We start from the raw sequence: 14,753 nt of genomic DNA on the forward strand, positions 1-14,753 counted from the left end.
ATCGCCTCCATTGGTGGGCTTTTTCTTCCCTCTCAAGTGAGGAAACCTCAGGCCAAGTAGTAGGATTTATTGTGACAATGACAATGAAGCAAAACATGTCGGATTGTTATGTACCCAGTAGGATCCTTGAAGACCTATTTCGTTATAATTCTCAATCATTCTCAACATTGATGAATCTTCAGATCAGGAAAACCGTAAGCACAAGCTCTTTGATACACACAGCTCATCAATACATGTAAAGGTTGTATGCATTAACATAATCAAGAATGTAATATTTATGATTTTTATCTACAGACATTCTTTACACAAGATCATACACGATCTATATAGGAATTTAAGCAAAAAATTTAATAATTGTGCTGATAAGCTGGTCTTCCCTCGTAAATATATTATCTACAATTTGATTATGTGGATGTTCTGAAACTGCAACATGTTAAGCAACTTTATGAGCTCGATTATGAGAGACAGCAGAATCATCTCTTTTCGAACCTTCTGGCTTGCGAGCCCAGGCTGGAGCCTGATCAGGTCCATAGCGATAATCGTAAAAAAGCTCCTCGCTTGCTTCAATATGTTCTTTGGCAAAAATACCGACTCGATGATCTCCAGCTACCAACATTACCTGACAAAGATACGGTTAAAATGATGAAGGTAATATCAGAATGAATTAGATGAGTCGAGTAAAAATACCTTTGCATAACAATTAGGATTTGACGAGTGATTTGCAAATTTGAGCTTGTCACCTTTGCGATAAGCATCCAATACATACTGCATAAAGAAAACATAGTGAAAATAGTTTTACCAAGCAAACAGATTCATTTTCGACTTTTTCTAGCTAAGTCTTTGAGAGTAGACTTGGTCAGTTCCACAAGTATCCATAAAAATTTGTCAAAAGTCTAAGTCTTTTGCTAATCTAATAAGGTAGAGAAGCAGTTCTTCTGATGGGTCGATGTGGTAGAACAGAAGCTTAACTGGTACCTGATCATTCAAATCAAAGAGGAATGATGAGTTTGCACGGTCATAGATCTTCCCGCGTTTGTCTGCTTCTTTGTGGGAAATCAATTCGCCGGTGTATTCTCCAAGATAATCATTTTTATTAACAGGGTTCTGTTATTATGTCAAACAGTGTTAGAAGCAAAGCAAGATACTATATTCTGCAGAGCCTTAACTTTCTGACCTTTATAAAGGCACCCCATCCAGCAACATCAGACCTAGCCAGCAAAATCTGGTATCGTGGTAAACGTTCAGCAAAGCACGTTACAGTGTAACTAAAGCATTTAATGAAAGCATTCAATAATATGGCACTACTGTACTCACTCTCTGCCGTTGTTTTAAGAGGAGCTTCATATTTCCACATTGATAGCCATCACCTCGTGCTGGTGGCTCACCTAGTGAACCATCTCCACAGCTGCAAGAAAGTTGGTGTGGAGAGTAAATAACCTTTATGTACTATATCACATTTCTATATCTGCTCATTCATCCTGTGGCCACTTCTGCCAATTTAGATAAGAGTAGGATGGAGGAGGTATGTTTGCTTTAACTGACCATCTCATCTGGAGGAATGAACAACTGTGGGGGGCAGCATTGGGTGCAGCAAAGCAATACACAGCGAATGAAACAAGACAGCACAGGTGCAGCATGTAAACTATTTAAGAGAGGAAAGAGCATGATCATGGAAGGTGACATGAAGACCACACTGGGAAAAAGGGTCAGAAGAGAAGGTTAACAAGGAGCGCAAGTCTTCTGCACAAGGTGGATAAGCTTAGAGAGGTGAGGCATGTCAAGAGAGGACCATGAGGCTATGAGATCAGCAGAATATAATATCAAATAGTCTTTGTAAGATCAAATATAGCAAATGCCAACTAATTAGATTCCTACATTGATTTGTTACTTCTGGTTATAAACTAACTAATCTTGATTGTTCATTCCGAAATAGAAGATCAGCAATTGTTTGTCTTGATGCTTGTGCAGTAGAAGGGATAAGCACAGACGTGCCCTGAAGCCTAACATCAACCCTCAAGAACAACAAATGGACATCAAAAGTATAAGCATGCTATGGAGAAATGTATCTGAAAGGTAGTTTTAAATTTAACTGAAAGGTAGTATAAGCATGACCAATTACCTAACCCAGCAGTTCCTGCAAACATCAGGATCACATTCACGCCCAGCGGCGAAGCATGGGCATTGCCTGCTTCTGCATTGACTTTTAGCACAATGACACCCTCTGAATCGGTTTTTGCAGCTCTTGGAGCACCTATAAAATTGTAATACAAAATCAGTCGATTCAATAGAGGATTTCACACTTCATCTACGACATATTAATTTTGAAAGACTGAATTGATAACTTAAACTGAATTTCATAAGTTACTTAAATATCTCTTTCCAGCTTAATTGCTGAATAGTGAAAAGTTCCCAATTAGAATGTCTACTGTAGGTTCCTATGTTGAGGAAGGACAGTTTAGTGCCTACCCACAATATTTCTCACAGCAAGTTCCATTTTGCATACAAGAACACTCTTTCCCACACATCGCCAGACAGCCACATGGTGCATACTGCTTACACCATTGCCGTTTTCCATCAGCAATTCTTTTCCAAATAGTTGGATGGCCAGCAGATTTCCAGGTATATTTAAGCTTCCGTGATTTTCCCCTCCTACGAAAAATTCGAGTTCTTATGGGCATCTCTTGCTCCTACAAGCAAGAACAAGTTCTCGTAAAATTGCATTATGGAGATGCTATCATAGTGTAAGTCAATGAATCAGATGCTCAGTGTAGATATAATCACGCACTCAACAACTAAACATGAGTAAGAGAAGTTTCACCCAAGATGGAAAGGCATTATTGTGCTAAGCCAACATGTCTATGTAAATTAAAAAGAGAAAAATAGAAGGGAATCCTGATGCATGAGGCTCCTGTCTACGTGCAATCTTAGAAAGAGAGATATACAACTTTACACTCATCTATAAGGAGGTTATTTCCAAGACTTAAACTCATGACCTCTTTGATACAAGAAGCAAGTCTTACCGCCACACTAAGTGACGCATCTAATAAGGCTACATAAACAATGATATCATAGTATTGATTAACCAAAAAACACATCTATTGCATGAAGCATATGCTTAAACATATTGATTCAAAATATACTTTTCAACATAATTGAAACAATATCTGCATGTAATAAAAAAAAGTGGACTTCTTCCTGTTAACATGCAACCAACTATGTTTATATGTCAGTTCGAACTTGTAGGGTAGGTAGATATCGCACTGACTACCAGTAGCAGCTTTTCCATTCTTTTAATACAATAAGTACATTGTAGAATTTCTTTAATACACACCATATACTCCGGGCCAGCCTTTCCAAAGTCATCTAAGCTTGATTTTGTCGACAACGGTCTGCTTGGGATTGTAGCACCATTGTTAAACATGTAGTTGGATACCTCCAAGCATGTCTTCAAGCCAGAAAGTAAGTTTCTAGCTATAAGGCAACTGCAGAAAAAAGCAATGTGTCAAGCAAGTAAAGAAAATAATATTGCTAGAGAACAATGAGAGAAGCAAGAGTTTAGCATTAGAAGTGGTGGAACATTGTAAGAACTCAAAGGATCAATCTCTTTCTACACCACCTTCTCCCTCTCTGCCCCTAGATCTCTCCATGTAAACTTAATGAATCTCAATAAATCTTACCGGGCAAGCCACACTTTCCTCAAAAAGAAACTTTTAAATAGTAAAAGGAGAACAGACAAATAAGAATACTTCCTAAATATACCTGTTTTTCCCAAATATCTCTATACCCTTTAGATAAAGATCTTTCTCCATGGTATTCCAACAAGAAGCAGTTTGTGCTTTGCCGGAACTGAATGAATCCTTTGTCATAGAAACCATATCAGTATCTTTTACATCTTCTATGGCATTACTGTGATCACCAAAACAGTTATCTGTCTTAGAAGGATGCTCAGTGAAAGCATCAACAGCTTCCTCCTGAAAATGGTTTAAACTGTGTTTTCGAGAATCTGGATCTTCATTATCAGCCTTGGAAATAGGATGTTCATGCAGCAAATTTTCACCAGCCAAAGACAAATCTGAAGATGTTAGTTTCTTCGGCTTTTTATCAGCAGAAACCAGAAATGTTTCTGTAGGCTCAGTTTCTCCCTCTAATATGCTTTCATGCTCTATGGTCTTGCGCTTTCCTACAGTTTTTTCATGGATTTTCAGATTGATTATTTCTGTCTGGGAAGTAGCTTCAGCATTAGGCGTCCTGCTTGCCTCAGCAGTTCCTGAAGAAAAATTGACTGATCTGTCCTCATCAGTGCATATTTGCATAGATACAGTATCCCGTACACTGTCATCACCGGGGTTTGAATCTTCAGCTTCAGAGAGTACTGCAGTATCAAGTTCCTCTGTCACAGATTTAAATTTTGTCCCTTTTCTGGCACTACAATCTGGCTTGTCATGGCATACATCTAGAATGCCTTTCCTTCTCTGTGAAGTATAACAAGAAGTTAGATAGATTAACCAATTAACCACAGTACTTTTTCATTTAACAAGTTATGATAGGACGATCAGGACCTAAGTGTAAGAGGCATACCTTAAGGTAGCATTGATCACCACACGGTTTCCTAACCTCATCAACTTCAAAGACATAAGGCTGCTTTTCATTCTGCCAGACAGAAGTTTGCAAATAAATCAGCAATCCTTTTTCTTTTGTGGTTACTTTAGAAATAATCACTAGCATTTTGACTCACTGGCATGACTAAATTCTGAGAACATCCATGGAGGCGGCAGTCAAAAACCTGTAAACACCAGTGTATTTAGTGAAGTCATCACAAAAGAACCTAAAGAGAACGTCTAAAAGAAGAAATGATCAGTACCGATGACACCTACCAAACATCTTCGGCAGAAGAGATTATCAAAAGAATCTAAAGCCGCATCAAGAGTCTTGTCAAGGAAAACTGGACCTTCGCACACAGCATCATCAGCTGTAGACTTATTTGCTTGTTTCTCATTTTCCTCAGCAAGTCTGCCAAATCTTTCCTGCAATTCCATCATACACCATGAAACTTAGGAACCCTCAAGGCTTCATTTTAGAAGACAGCTGTATGAATATATAAAGGCCAACAGAACAATGCATGTCGAACAAAACACAAAATTACATTTCAATATCATGGTGTCATAGAATTTCTCCTAACTATCTAAAACATCCGCCATGAGAGATTCTTGGGAGAACAAAATGTGAAGGAAATAAACAGCCAGCACTATCATGTCACACCAGAGGCTCAGGTTGTTACATGTTTGATAGTTTACAGGCATGTAATGTGATACTAGGTCATAGTGCAATGGGTGGAAATGTAATCTAGCTTAGGAAACATCTTGTCAAAATTGTAAATCTTCTTCTATAGCTGACATACCTGAATCTCCAAATGAGTTGCATCAATGAACTGGCAGAGGATATTCAGAACTTCCTGACATAACCCATGGTCTTGAAGGGCTTTCCTGCATCAGGTAGGATCAATGGTGCCATATCAATACTCCATGGGAATATACTGACATGTACAATAATATCTAATTATGATAAGTATAATACAACAAGTCCAATTAGTTGAGGATTCCTGTGATTCTTGGTTGTTAATCTTCTTATGCAAGAAGAAAGCATCTGATCCAAAGAAAGGAGTATAAATGATGTCACGGAATAACTATCAAGAGAATAAGGCAACATATGCACGAATGTAGTTACCATAACATTTGATCTTCTCCTTCAGAGAATTCATGCCTCTCTTCCTCTTGTTCTGGAATCTCCTCGTCACTGTCACTACAAATTAGTGCTTCATTATCATCTGGATCGTAATATATCCTTCTCCTCCCAACAACTGACTGGTCATCAGCCATTCTTTGATTTCTGCGCTGTGTTAGGTAATGTAGAGTAAAGAACAGGAGAACAATATAACCTCTAGATTATTGTACAATAGATGTTTGATATAATATTATCATCCAGCAAACATTGGTGATAGAAAAGTGATAAACAAAAGACAATTGAATCGACAGAGTAACTTATTTGAAAGCACATCATGTAGCCAAACATATAAAATATAGGATTAAGATTACGTTGAGCCAGGAGGCCCAGGACCTTACAAGTGCATTTCTCTTGTTGAAAATTTATTGCAGTGATAGTTTCAAATGTCTACTTGGGAAAACTCTACAAGAATGTCCTATTATGAAGACTTAATACTTAATATATGATCACCACTAGCATGAAACCATGAATCTTACGTATTGAAGATGCATAGAACACCTAGAAGCTTGTTTGTCATGGCTTTCCAGAAACAAACCAAGTTTCCACCTTGCTTCAAAAGCATAGAGTAAGCTCATACAAATGACCTGAGCTTCCTCATTAAGTATCAAACCACATCTCTACTATAACCTTCTCCCAAAGAGTCTTGGCTAGTACTACATCAGCAAGAAGCTAGTCCTGACTATTTCGGGTCCCAGCTATATGGATTTTTATTATCATTCAGCTCTATTAAATGTTCTCATGTCTTCTGTAACTAATACTTAGTCATTGCTTTTTTAATGTAACAGAAAGAACAAACAAAAATAGTCATCAGCATTATGGCAGAACATTAATAATCGCCCTCACAAACACACACACAAAATCCCCACATCTAAAACCTCACTCAGTTACTTCTAAATCTATACAGGGTCGGGCTGATATCCAAACAATTGAAACAACAAGATATTATCGGGAATTCTATTTGCATAAACTACAGGTAACATATATTGCCAGTGCATTCTACGAAATAATAAAACATAAAAAACTTCAATTGAAAAATTGACAAACATAGCAATACTTGTCTAAGAACATCCAAGTAGTGTAAGGTGAAATCTTGTCGACAAACGGAAATTTGACGAGGGGCACGGTGCTCTTATGGCCACCGCCACTCCCAAACAGCAAGCTCCCCGACGTCAAGTTCTCCTCCAGGCTATGTCCAATCTCCTTCTCCCCCGATCCATTAGCCCAATCCCACCCACTCAAACAGCACAGGGGCTTCCCCATTCGCACGGACAGCATGTTCTCCACTGTCTCGGACTGTCTCGACGAACTCCTCGTCGCCGCCTCCGCATCCGCAGCCATATCAAATAGATGGCACGTGTGGAGCTGCAGACTCTTCCTATTTCTCTCGATCTTTTCCTATTGTAACAACTTGCGCACCTCAATTCTTGTTGTTTTAAGGGAATCCTGACGAGAAGACGAGGTGGGGATTGCATACCTTGACGGAAACCAATCGAGAGGCCTGGATTTGCTTCTTTAACTGAGTTAATTTCCACGGAAGGCTCGAAATCCCCTCCTTCCCCTGCTCTCCATCCGACCGCTGTAAACCAAAATTGACACGAAATATGCCTAAGATTTCAGATTGGTACTTACGATATGTAATCTATTCGAATCTCTGGATCCATAAATCGTATTAAGATCGCACCTTGGATCGATGTGAGGAGGAATCGGCGGCTCTGGAGGAGGAAACCATGGCGGTAAAGAAGAAGAATCCTTTCAGAGGGAGATGTCAGGGCTCTCAGAGTATTTGTTGGCATCGAAGGTGATCTTTCGTTGCTTTTAAAAAAAACTCTAAAGAGAGACATAAAAAGAAGACCCTATCTGACGCGGCATAACAAAAGGCTTTGGTCCCACAAGAATGTGTGGCTCTCCGGTGAGCTTATGATGGAGTCACCGAAGTGGGTACAATAGAAGTGTCAGCGCGTGGTCCCATTTAAAGGCACTTGATCCTGGCCGTTGGTTGGGTGGAATTTGTGGACTTGATTGCTGTGATTGATCGAGTAATATCAGGATCATTTGCAAATTAATTCTACTTTATAAACTTATTAGCAAACATAGACAAAAACTCGCGTTTACAAACAACTTATCGTTATTTATAGAACATATTGACTATTATATATATATATATATATATATATATATATATATATATATATATATATGTGTGTGTGTGTGTGTGTGTGTGTGTGTACTACAAAGCCAGAGTAGTTCCGATGCACAATGAAAACGTATTTTTGTTCATATTTGCTAATGTGATTATAAAGTAGAATTATCTTGCAAATCAGTCGTAGTTGGGGCAAGTGTATGAGTTGACTTGAATGGTCTGTTCTACTAAATTTAATGTAAGATGTAATAAGGTATGCAATCTTACCTTTCTTTTACTTTAGAATATATCTAGATGCAATGGGTCGAAGCTTATCAGAAGTCTTACAGAAGAAATATGCAACTACCCCTTGGATTTTCTAACATACTTTTGCACAACTTCGACACCTTGTCACAGGCACCAAAAGAAAAAAGAAACTTCCATAGCAATAGAAGAACTTGGAACAGTCCATTAACCAAGGAACAAGTGCATTAATTAACTCCATCCCATGCCATCAACCAATGCCGCGTTCATCACAGTAAAGATCATCTGTTCGAAGTCAAACTGCAAAAGCGAAAGCCAAGAAGATCGCCACCCACCTTCTCGACTTGCTTCTCCTTCACCTCTTCTCCAAATGTAGTACCGGTCGACGACCAGCATGACGAACGTCCTCACCCACATCACCATTGTTTCATGCAAATCAATGAAGAAGATTACAAATCAACTAGGCCCATGAGACCTTAGTTGGAAGCCTAATGAGATGGCCAGTTAATGAGCTTAAGAGGTCTCAAGACGGCAGATCAAGATAGTAAGTAAGTGGAGAAGAAGGGAGTGAATGGATAAGAAAGTTGAAGAGGGTGAAATGGTGAGTTTGGATAATAGAAGGAGAGAGGGAGAAAGGGAGAGAGGCTAAGGGCATGGAAAGAGTTCTTTAGGGTTAAGGGCTCTTCCCCCTTCTTGCTTGCTTTGCTCCATTTTTTTTTTCTTTTTTTTAAAATAGAGAGCTATATTAAGCTTTGCTCCTCGACTAACTAAGTTGGTGGGGAGTTAAAAAGAAAAAGAATTTTACATAGATCAAGGTGGATTGGACCATCCGGCTCAATGAACGTACAATTTGTTCTAAGCGACCTCTGGTTGGCTACCTAGTAAGCCGCCCAATTTGCCTTTCGAAACATGTGCAAAATGCTAACCTTCCTGAGTCCTCTCAAGAGATCGATACATTTCTCTACAATGTTTCTAATTTTTCACGAGCTAATTTTTTCTTCTGGAGAATTCACGCCAGGCCTAAGCAGTCTGTTTCAAAGATGACATCTCTTTGTCCTTGTTTGTGAACTAAAGTTTTGACCAGGATTTAAGTAGAAGATACGAAGTAGGTGCACGGAGTAAGGAGGTGTGCATGCATGCTCGTAATCCATGTTTCGTTTAGTTTAGCGAGGTTGTTAGATTTAGTGTAGTGCTTTGCAACTAGGGTGATATGAAGTCACGTTGTAGCTAAGTCTTACCGATCTATGACCAAATTTACAAGGTTAATTCTCATCGTAGTCATTGGAGTTTATAGTTGAGAAATATTCAAGGGCTATATGTGTTCAATGACCTAAACGTACGTACTAGAAAGAGCTACTTCTTTTCTTTTACCTATAACCCATGGTTTCTTGAGCGATAGAAAGAGAAAGACAACTAGGATGGTCTTTTCTTTTCTTTCTGAAAGCAATGAATTTGGAGTTCCATTTCTCTTCGGAATGCATTGCTCGAAATGGAGGTTTTGCTTCAATCAATTATTGCAGATATGAACAGATTTCAATAATTATAAATAAATTCGTGTATTTAAGATCAATATAACAGGAACTCAAGAATTATTTAATATCACAAAAATAATAAATACTTCGATGTCTCTTTTTCTTGGCAGAACTCTGGAATTGTAAGCCTACAACTTTTTCAGTGGTGCTGTTACTCCCAATTTGAGTAAGAATTTCATTTTTTTTACTTCTCCAAAAAGATTATTCTTACCTGGCAAATGAACAAAATAGAAAGAACCCTAATCATTTTGCTCTTCTGATTTTAGACCTGCATAGAAAACATATTCAATGATAATTTGTGCGTCGAAATGAGAACAGGAAAAGAGAGGCCACAGGCGTTGAGTGTGTATCATTCCCGAGAGACCAACAAAAGAGAATGTTAACTGCAGCTAGCAAGTAAAACTATAAATCAATGATGAGGCGAGATAGCTCAACAAAGTAATGAGAATGAATGACTTCTAGAAATGCAAAAATTACGGATATTGAAACACAAGCTGGTGAAATGAAGTAATAGTTCAGATTCAACAGCAACAACAAATGGCATTGAAGGAAAGATACTAGTAATTTGTGTAATGATGTGAATTCACTATCATCAGACATGTATCTGTAAGTCCAGTCCTGTTTTAGAACAAAAAATAAAAGAAAATTGCAGATAGACCTAATCTGTGATGATATTCAACAACTCGCACATACCTGGTCTCAATATAGCTGAAACATAAGCTATATTATCCAAGCCATGAGCTTGGAATTGCAAGCTTCCCGAAGACAGAATAACATGATTGGATCTTCTGTTCTGTCATCAATATATAATACCAACAATCCATGTACAGACTTCGTTACTGATCAGTAGCTGGTAGGGGTTGAAGGGCTTTCAGCGGGTTCATGATGACACCGTCAATTAGGCCATACTCTTTAGCTTCTTTGGCACTCATGAAGAAGTCCCGGTCGGTATCTTGGTTGATCTTCTCTAAGGATTGACCAGTATGGTATGCTAGATAACCATTCAAATTGGCCTTGTGATGTAGCATCTCATTAGCCTGAAGCCAAGCAAGAGAGTTCATTTGTTAGTAAAGAAGACCCAGCTTTTACTGAAAAGCTGCAAATAGGAGACTCCATGTTCCTGATGGCAATAATATGCTTTAAGACAGATAGGAAAAGGAACATTAATGTGGAGTATCTGCAAAAGAAAGTTCCTGATATATCTGTTTCAACTTTCAAGTTGCTTAACTCTAACCTCCCAAGATGGCAATTGCACAGTCAATCATAACACTATAAGAGATAAATACTGCTACATCTTCAAAGGTTGAAAAATATTCAACAGAAGCTTAAAATTTACCTGGATGTCAATATCAGTTTGTCCACCTTGAGCTCCTCCAAGAGGCTGATGAATCATTATCCTGGAGTTGGGTAAGCTGTACCTTTTCCCTGCATTTATTCATTTTACAATAAACAAGAAGACCAAGCAGGAAACTACCCTTAGTTTCAACTTTCAATCATTTAGTCCATGCAGTAGAATCAACAAGAAATACCTTTAGTACCAGCACTCAGAAGAAAAGCACCCATGCTGTCATTGGAAAAACAAACATTAACAGCAAAGTCAGTGAATCCATGTGGAATGATGATCAAGAGAAAGGCAACATAACACAATCAAATTCACAAGTCATGCAGAAAACACAATAAAGAAAAGAAAGAGGCATATCGAAATCATTCTCCTCAAAGTATAGAGGCATATCGAAATCATTCTCCTCAAAGTATACTTTGAGTGAACCAATTACAACTTGCTTAGGTCACATAACAACCTTTAATATTTTAACAATTACATAACTATATATAGGTTTTAACCAACAGTAAATTAGCAAATCTAAATCTAAAAAACATAACGATGAACAAAAGTTTTGCTGGTAGAAGAGGCCTCTAACTATCAGAGTAGTTAATCTTTTATTTTCATGGAAGATCCTCGTTTTGATTTTGCTTTGTCATTTTGTATTTTTCTAGTCCTATGGCTTGGTCTGTAAAAGTATCTCTTGTTCCTTTTCAGCCTAATAAATATCTAGGTATACCTAACTCCAATGGCACCGCATGCCAATGGCACCGCATGCCAATGGCACCGCATGCTTTTCCTTGAAAGAGATGTCTTAATTAACCTAAACTTAATCCTGATGAACATAAAAAATTCAGTCTGCTGACCTTAATGCCTGAGATACAATAGGAAGCATACAGATGATAGATAGGATGGCAAAGACAAATCTTGAGCCTTGGCAAAAGAAGAAAAAGAAAAAGAAAATTTTGCGGTTGAACAATGTAGCTTTTGGTTAATGACGATTCTAAGTCAACCCATACGTATTGCAGCTAAACATACAACAAGAAGACAGTTGAATTGTGCAGACATTACCAACCTTTATTTCTTCTTAACACCAAGACTGTATACATAAACGAGACCAGATGAAACAGTATTATGACTACAAACCTTCTCCCAGGATGCCCTAGTTAGCTGCTTAGCATGATAAACTATCAGATGATGAAATACCATTATACTACAGAAAATCAAACTTAAGCAGTTCAGGTTTCAAAGTTTCAATGAACATTATATAATCTACTTATTAGGAGGAAGCCAAGAAGGAAAATCTAGGGAATCAGATTCAATCTGGATATTTAGGTGTTAGCAACTGATATCCTATAGGCATAACATCTAACAAAAAATTTCAGCAACTGTACACATGATTTGAACATCTTATAGACTTGTAGTTCGGCCAAACCTAGATATTTCATATTTGAAAAAGGAAATGTTCCTGATAAGCTTTACAGATTCCATAGTGAACTCAAAACTAGAGAAGCTTGGTGTCAATTGTAAACCAAAGCAGGAGAAAAAAATCTATACCTGGCTGCCAGACCAACACAGACAGTGGAAACATCAGGCCTGATATGTCTCATTGTGTCGAATATGGCCATACCTAAAAGAAAAAACATGGATGCAACTGAAATATTAACTAACTTGACCCATAATTTTGAGGATCTAAGAGGACTGTTAACAAGAAGTCAAAGTCATTACCGGCTGTAACTGATCCTCCTGGAGAATTTACATACATGATAATATCCTATCAAGAACATCAAGAAAATTTAGAAACTTATGTGCAATAGAGTCAATAAATTGGCATTCAAGGAAGTTTAGAAGAAACTAAATGAGAAAGCTAGTAGGCATAAGCTTTTGTTCATTCCCATAGGATGAAAAAGTTCTTAATAGATCAATTTAATAAAAGTAACATAGTTTGTCGAACTGGAACATCTTTGCCTCAATAAACCCATTAGAAAAGAATAGTTAACAGTAAAATCATTTATCCTTTATTCATCAGGCATTCAATGTTAGTTTCTAGAAAGAACCTAATTTGTTATGTAAAGCAGGTAGAAAGTCAGATTAAGGAATGGATATTAAGATGTTATTTGACATTAATTGAGATCAATAGTAAGTCAGGTGTTTTCTAGTTGCTAATCAAAATTTAGATCAAGATATTACGAGAGATATTAGTTCGAGTAAATGAGCATCCAAACAACATGTTAAACCTCAAGTCTCCACATCTTCTTAGAATGAATGGCTTGTGTCTTTTGAAAAGACCAGACAGTCTCAGAGCAAAAGGAGGTCAGTTGAGTTCCAACATTGTCAACAATAGAGAAGGCAGCTTGACATAACTTGGCAAGCATAAGGGCAATAATATAAATGTAGAATCAATGAAGAAACAGGATGATTTCTAGGCAAAGAGAAATACTAAACTTCGAAGAAACACCTAGACCATAAAATAAAAGGTGCCTAGGAATTCAGACAATTTAAGGAGAGAAATACAACCTCTAGCATTAGTGCCTTAGTTTAGCTAAAATTTGAATACTCAAATCATATAAAGCATCATACGAGCAAAACAAAAAACATCATCAAACTCATGAAACTATTCCAACCTAATAAATAACCACTACTAACCAGTGAAAACACAACAAAAAAAAAAAACAAAGGTAAAAGAGCATACCTTGGTAGGATCAACAGCATCAAGATACAGAAGCTGACCCACAATAATGTTCGCCATGTCATCATCCACGGCACCACCACATCGAATTATCCTCTGAAAGATCGTAACGTTTTAGTGTCCCTATTCTCAAATCAAGAATTTAACCAAAACCCATACTCCCTGGAACCCTACATGCTGAAAGAGCTGGCTGATGACGCTCTGGAACCGCTCCTGCACCATGGGCGGCGGCCCTTGCCCTCCTTGCGCCTCCACCGGGAAGTACGGCGACGATGGCATCGCCAAATCATCCCTAAACAAAAAATAATAAAAATAAAAAATAAAATCAAAATCAAAATCAACCCAAAAGGCAAACCAGGTCCAACCAATCAAGAAAGATAAACAAATGGCCAACCTAATTGACCAGAGCCCTCTTTTCTGAGATGGGTGCGGAGCCGAGAAGCCACTCGAGTAGGCGGCCTTAGGGGAGACGAAAGTAGCCGCGAGACTCTTAACCTTCCTGCGAGAGATGTACGAAGGAAGAAATAGTTGGTTAAAGAAGCGAAAAATAAAGGGAAGGGGCCGGAGAGAAGCAAAAAGGAATACCTTTGAGAGAGGATAGAGAGGGAGTGGTGGAACGGGAGGCGGAGTGTTGGGTTAGGGTTCCCGTGGAGAGATTGGAGTGGGGAAGGAAGCGTTGCCATTAGAGAGGAGCTCGCCATTTCCTCTCTCTTTGAGCTCCTTGTGCGTCTTTTCTTCGGGTTCTATCCAATTCGAGAGAGAGAGAGAGAGAGAGAGAGAGAGAGAGAGAGTTGGCTCTGGGTGAAAGATCTGGGGGTGTAGAAGATTAACATTGTCTAGAAATTAATTAAGGTAATTTCTATCGTAATTGCTTCTTAGTTGCAGTTAGGACGATAACGGGTCGGATTCACGAGGGATATTCTTCTAGGTACTATTACAATTCACGCCCTACATTTCCACGATTTTACAATTCACACCCTCCTTTCTAATATTTATATCATCCCCTGATTCAGCTAAAATACTCTCTAAATATTTCTACATGCATTT

The 14,753-nt window shown here is 38.1% G+C and overlaps 2 protein-coding genes across 6 annotated transcripts; both read right to left on the reverse strand.

Moving 5' to 3' along the window:
• Positions 1 to 230: 230 nt before the first annotated feature.
• On the reverse strand, positions 231 to 7,602 carry LOC140775648 (histone-lysine N-methyltransferase EZ1). 2 transcript variants are annotated; one of them, XM_073119033.1, is made up of 17 exons: positions 7,463 to 7,602; positions 7,256 to 7,357; positions 6,836 to 7,176; positions 5,725 to 5,886; positions 5,399 to 5,483; positions 4,875 to 5,024; positions 4,736 to 4,783; positions 4,579 to 4,650; positions 3,760 to 4,472; positions 3,332 to 3,482; positions 2,467 to 2,687; positions 2,120 to 2,251; positions 1,315 to 1,405; positions 1,175 to 1,222; positions 976 to 1,104; positions 688 to 765; positions 231 to 619 (listed from the first exon to the last, which is right to left on the reverse strand). In XM_073119033.1, exons 1-17 carry the CDS (start codon positions 7,508 to 7,510, stop codon positions 434 to 436), a joined length of 2,757 nt encoding a protein of 918 aa, XP_072975134.1. In that variant the 5' UTR covers positions 7,511 to 7,602; the 3' UTR covers positions 231 to 433. The 2 variants fall into 2 exon arrangements, with proteins under 2 accessions (XP_072975134.1, XP_072975135.1); XM_073119034.1 differs by lacking the exons at positions 7,256 to 7,357; positions 7,463 to 7,602 and having other exon boundaries at positions 5,725 to 5,891; positions 6,836 to 6,977.
• Positions 7,603 to 9,741: 2,139 nt separating this feature from the next.
• LOC140775391 (ATP-dependent Clp protease proteolytic subunit 5, chloroplastic-like) lies at positions 9,742 to 14,496 on the reverse strand. Of its 4 annotated transcripts, XR_012106745.1 has the most exons (11): positions 14,292 to 14,496; positions 14,101 to 14,205; positions 13,881 to 13,998; positions 13,710 to 13,802; positions 12,746 to 12,791; positions 12,575 to 12,647; positions 11,226 to 11,260; positions 11,033 to 11,121; positions 10,390 to 10,733; positions 9,908 to 9,964; positions 9,742 to 9,824 (listed from the first exon to the last, which is right to left on the reverse strand). XR_012106745.1 is itself a non-coding variant. In XM_073118657.1 (9 exons), exons 1-9 carry the CDS (start codon positions 14,405 to 14,407, stop codon positions 10,533 to 10,535), a joined length of 876 nt encoding a protein of 291 aa, XP_072974758.1. In that variant the 5' UTR covers positions 14,408 to 14,496; the 3' UTR covers positions 10,240 to 10,532. The 4 variants fall into 4 exon arrangements, 1 of the variants encoding a protein (XP_072974758.1); XR_012106746.1 differs by lacking the exon at positions 9,908 to 9,964 and having other exon boundaries at positions 9,742 to 9,907; XR_012106744.1 differs by having other exon boundaries at positions 9,742 to 9,964.
• Positions 14,497 to 14,753: the final 257 nt, after the last annotated feature.

The sequence above is a fragment of the Typha angustifolia genome, chromosome 14, assembly GCF_048772165.1.
Source record: "Typha angustifolia cultivar Huaian chromosome 14, ASM4877216v1, whole genome shotgun sequence".
NCBI lineage: Eukaryota > Viridiplantae > Streptophyta > Magnoliopsida > Poales > Typhaceae > Typha > Typha angustifolia.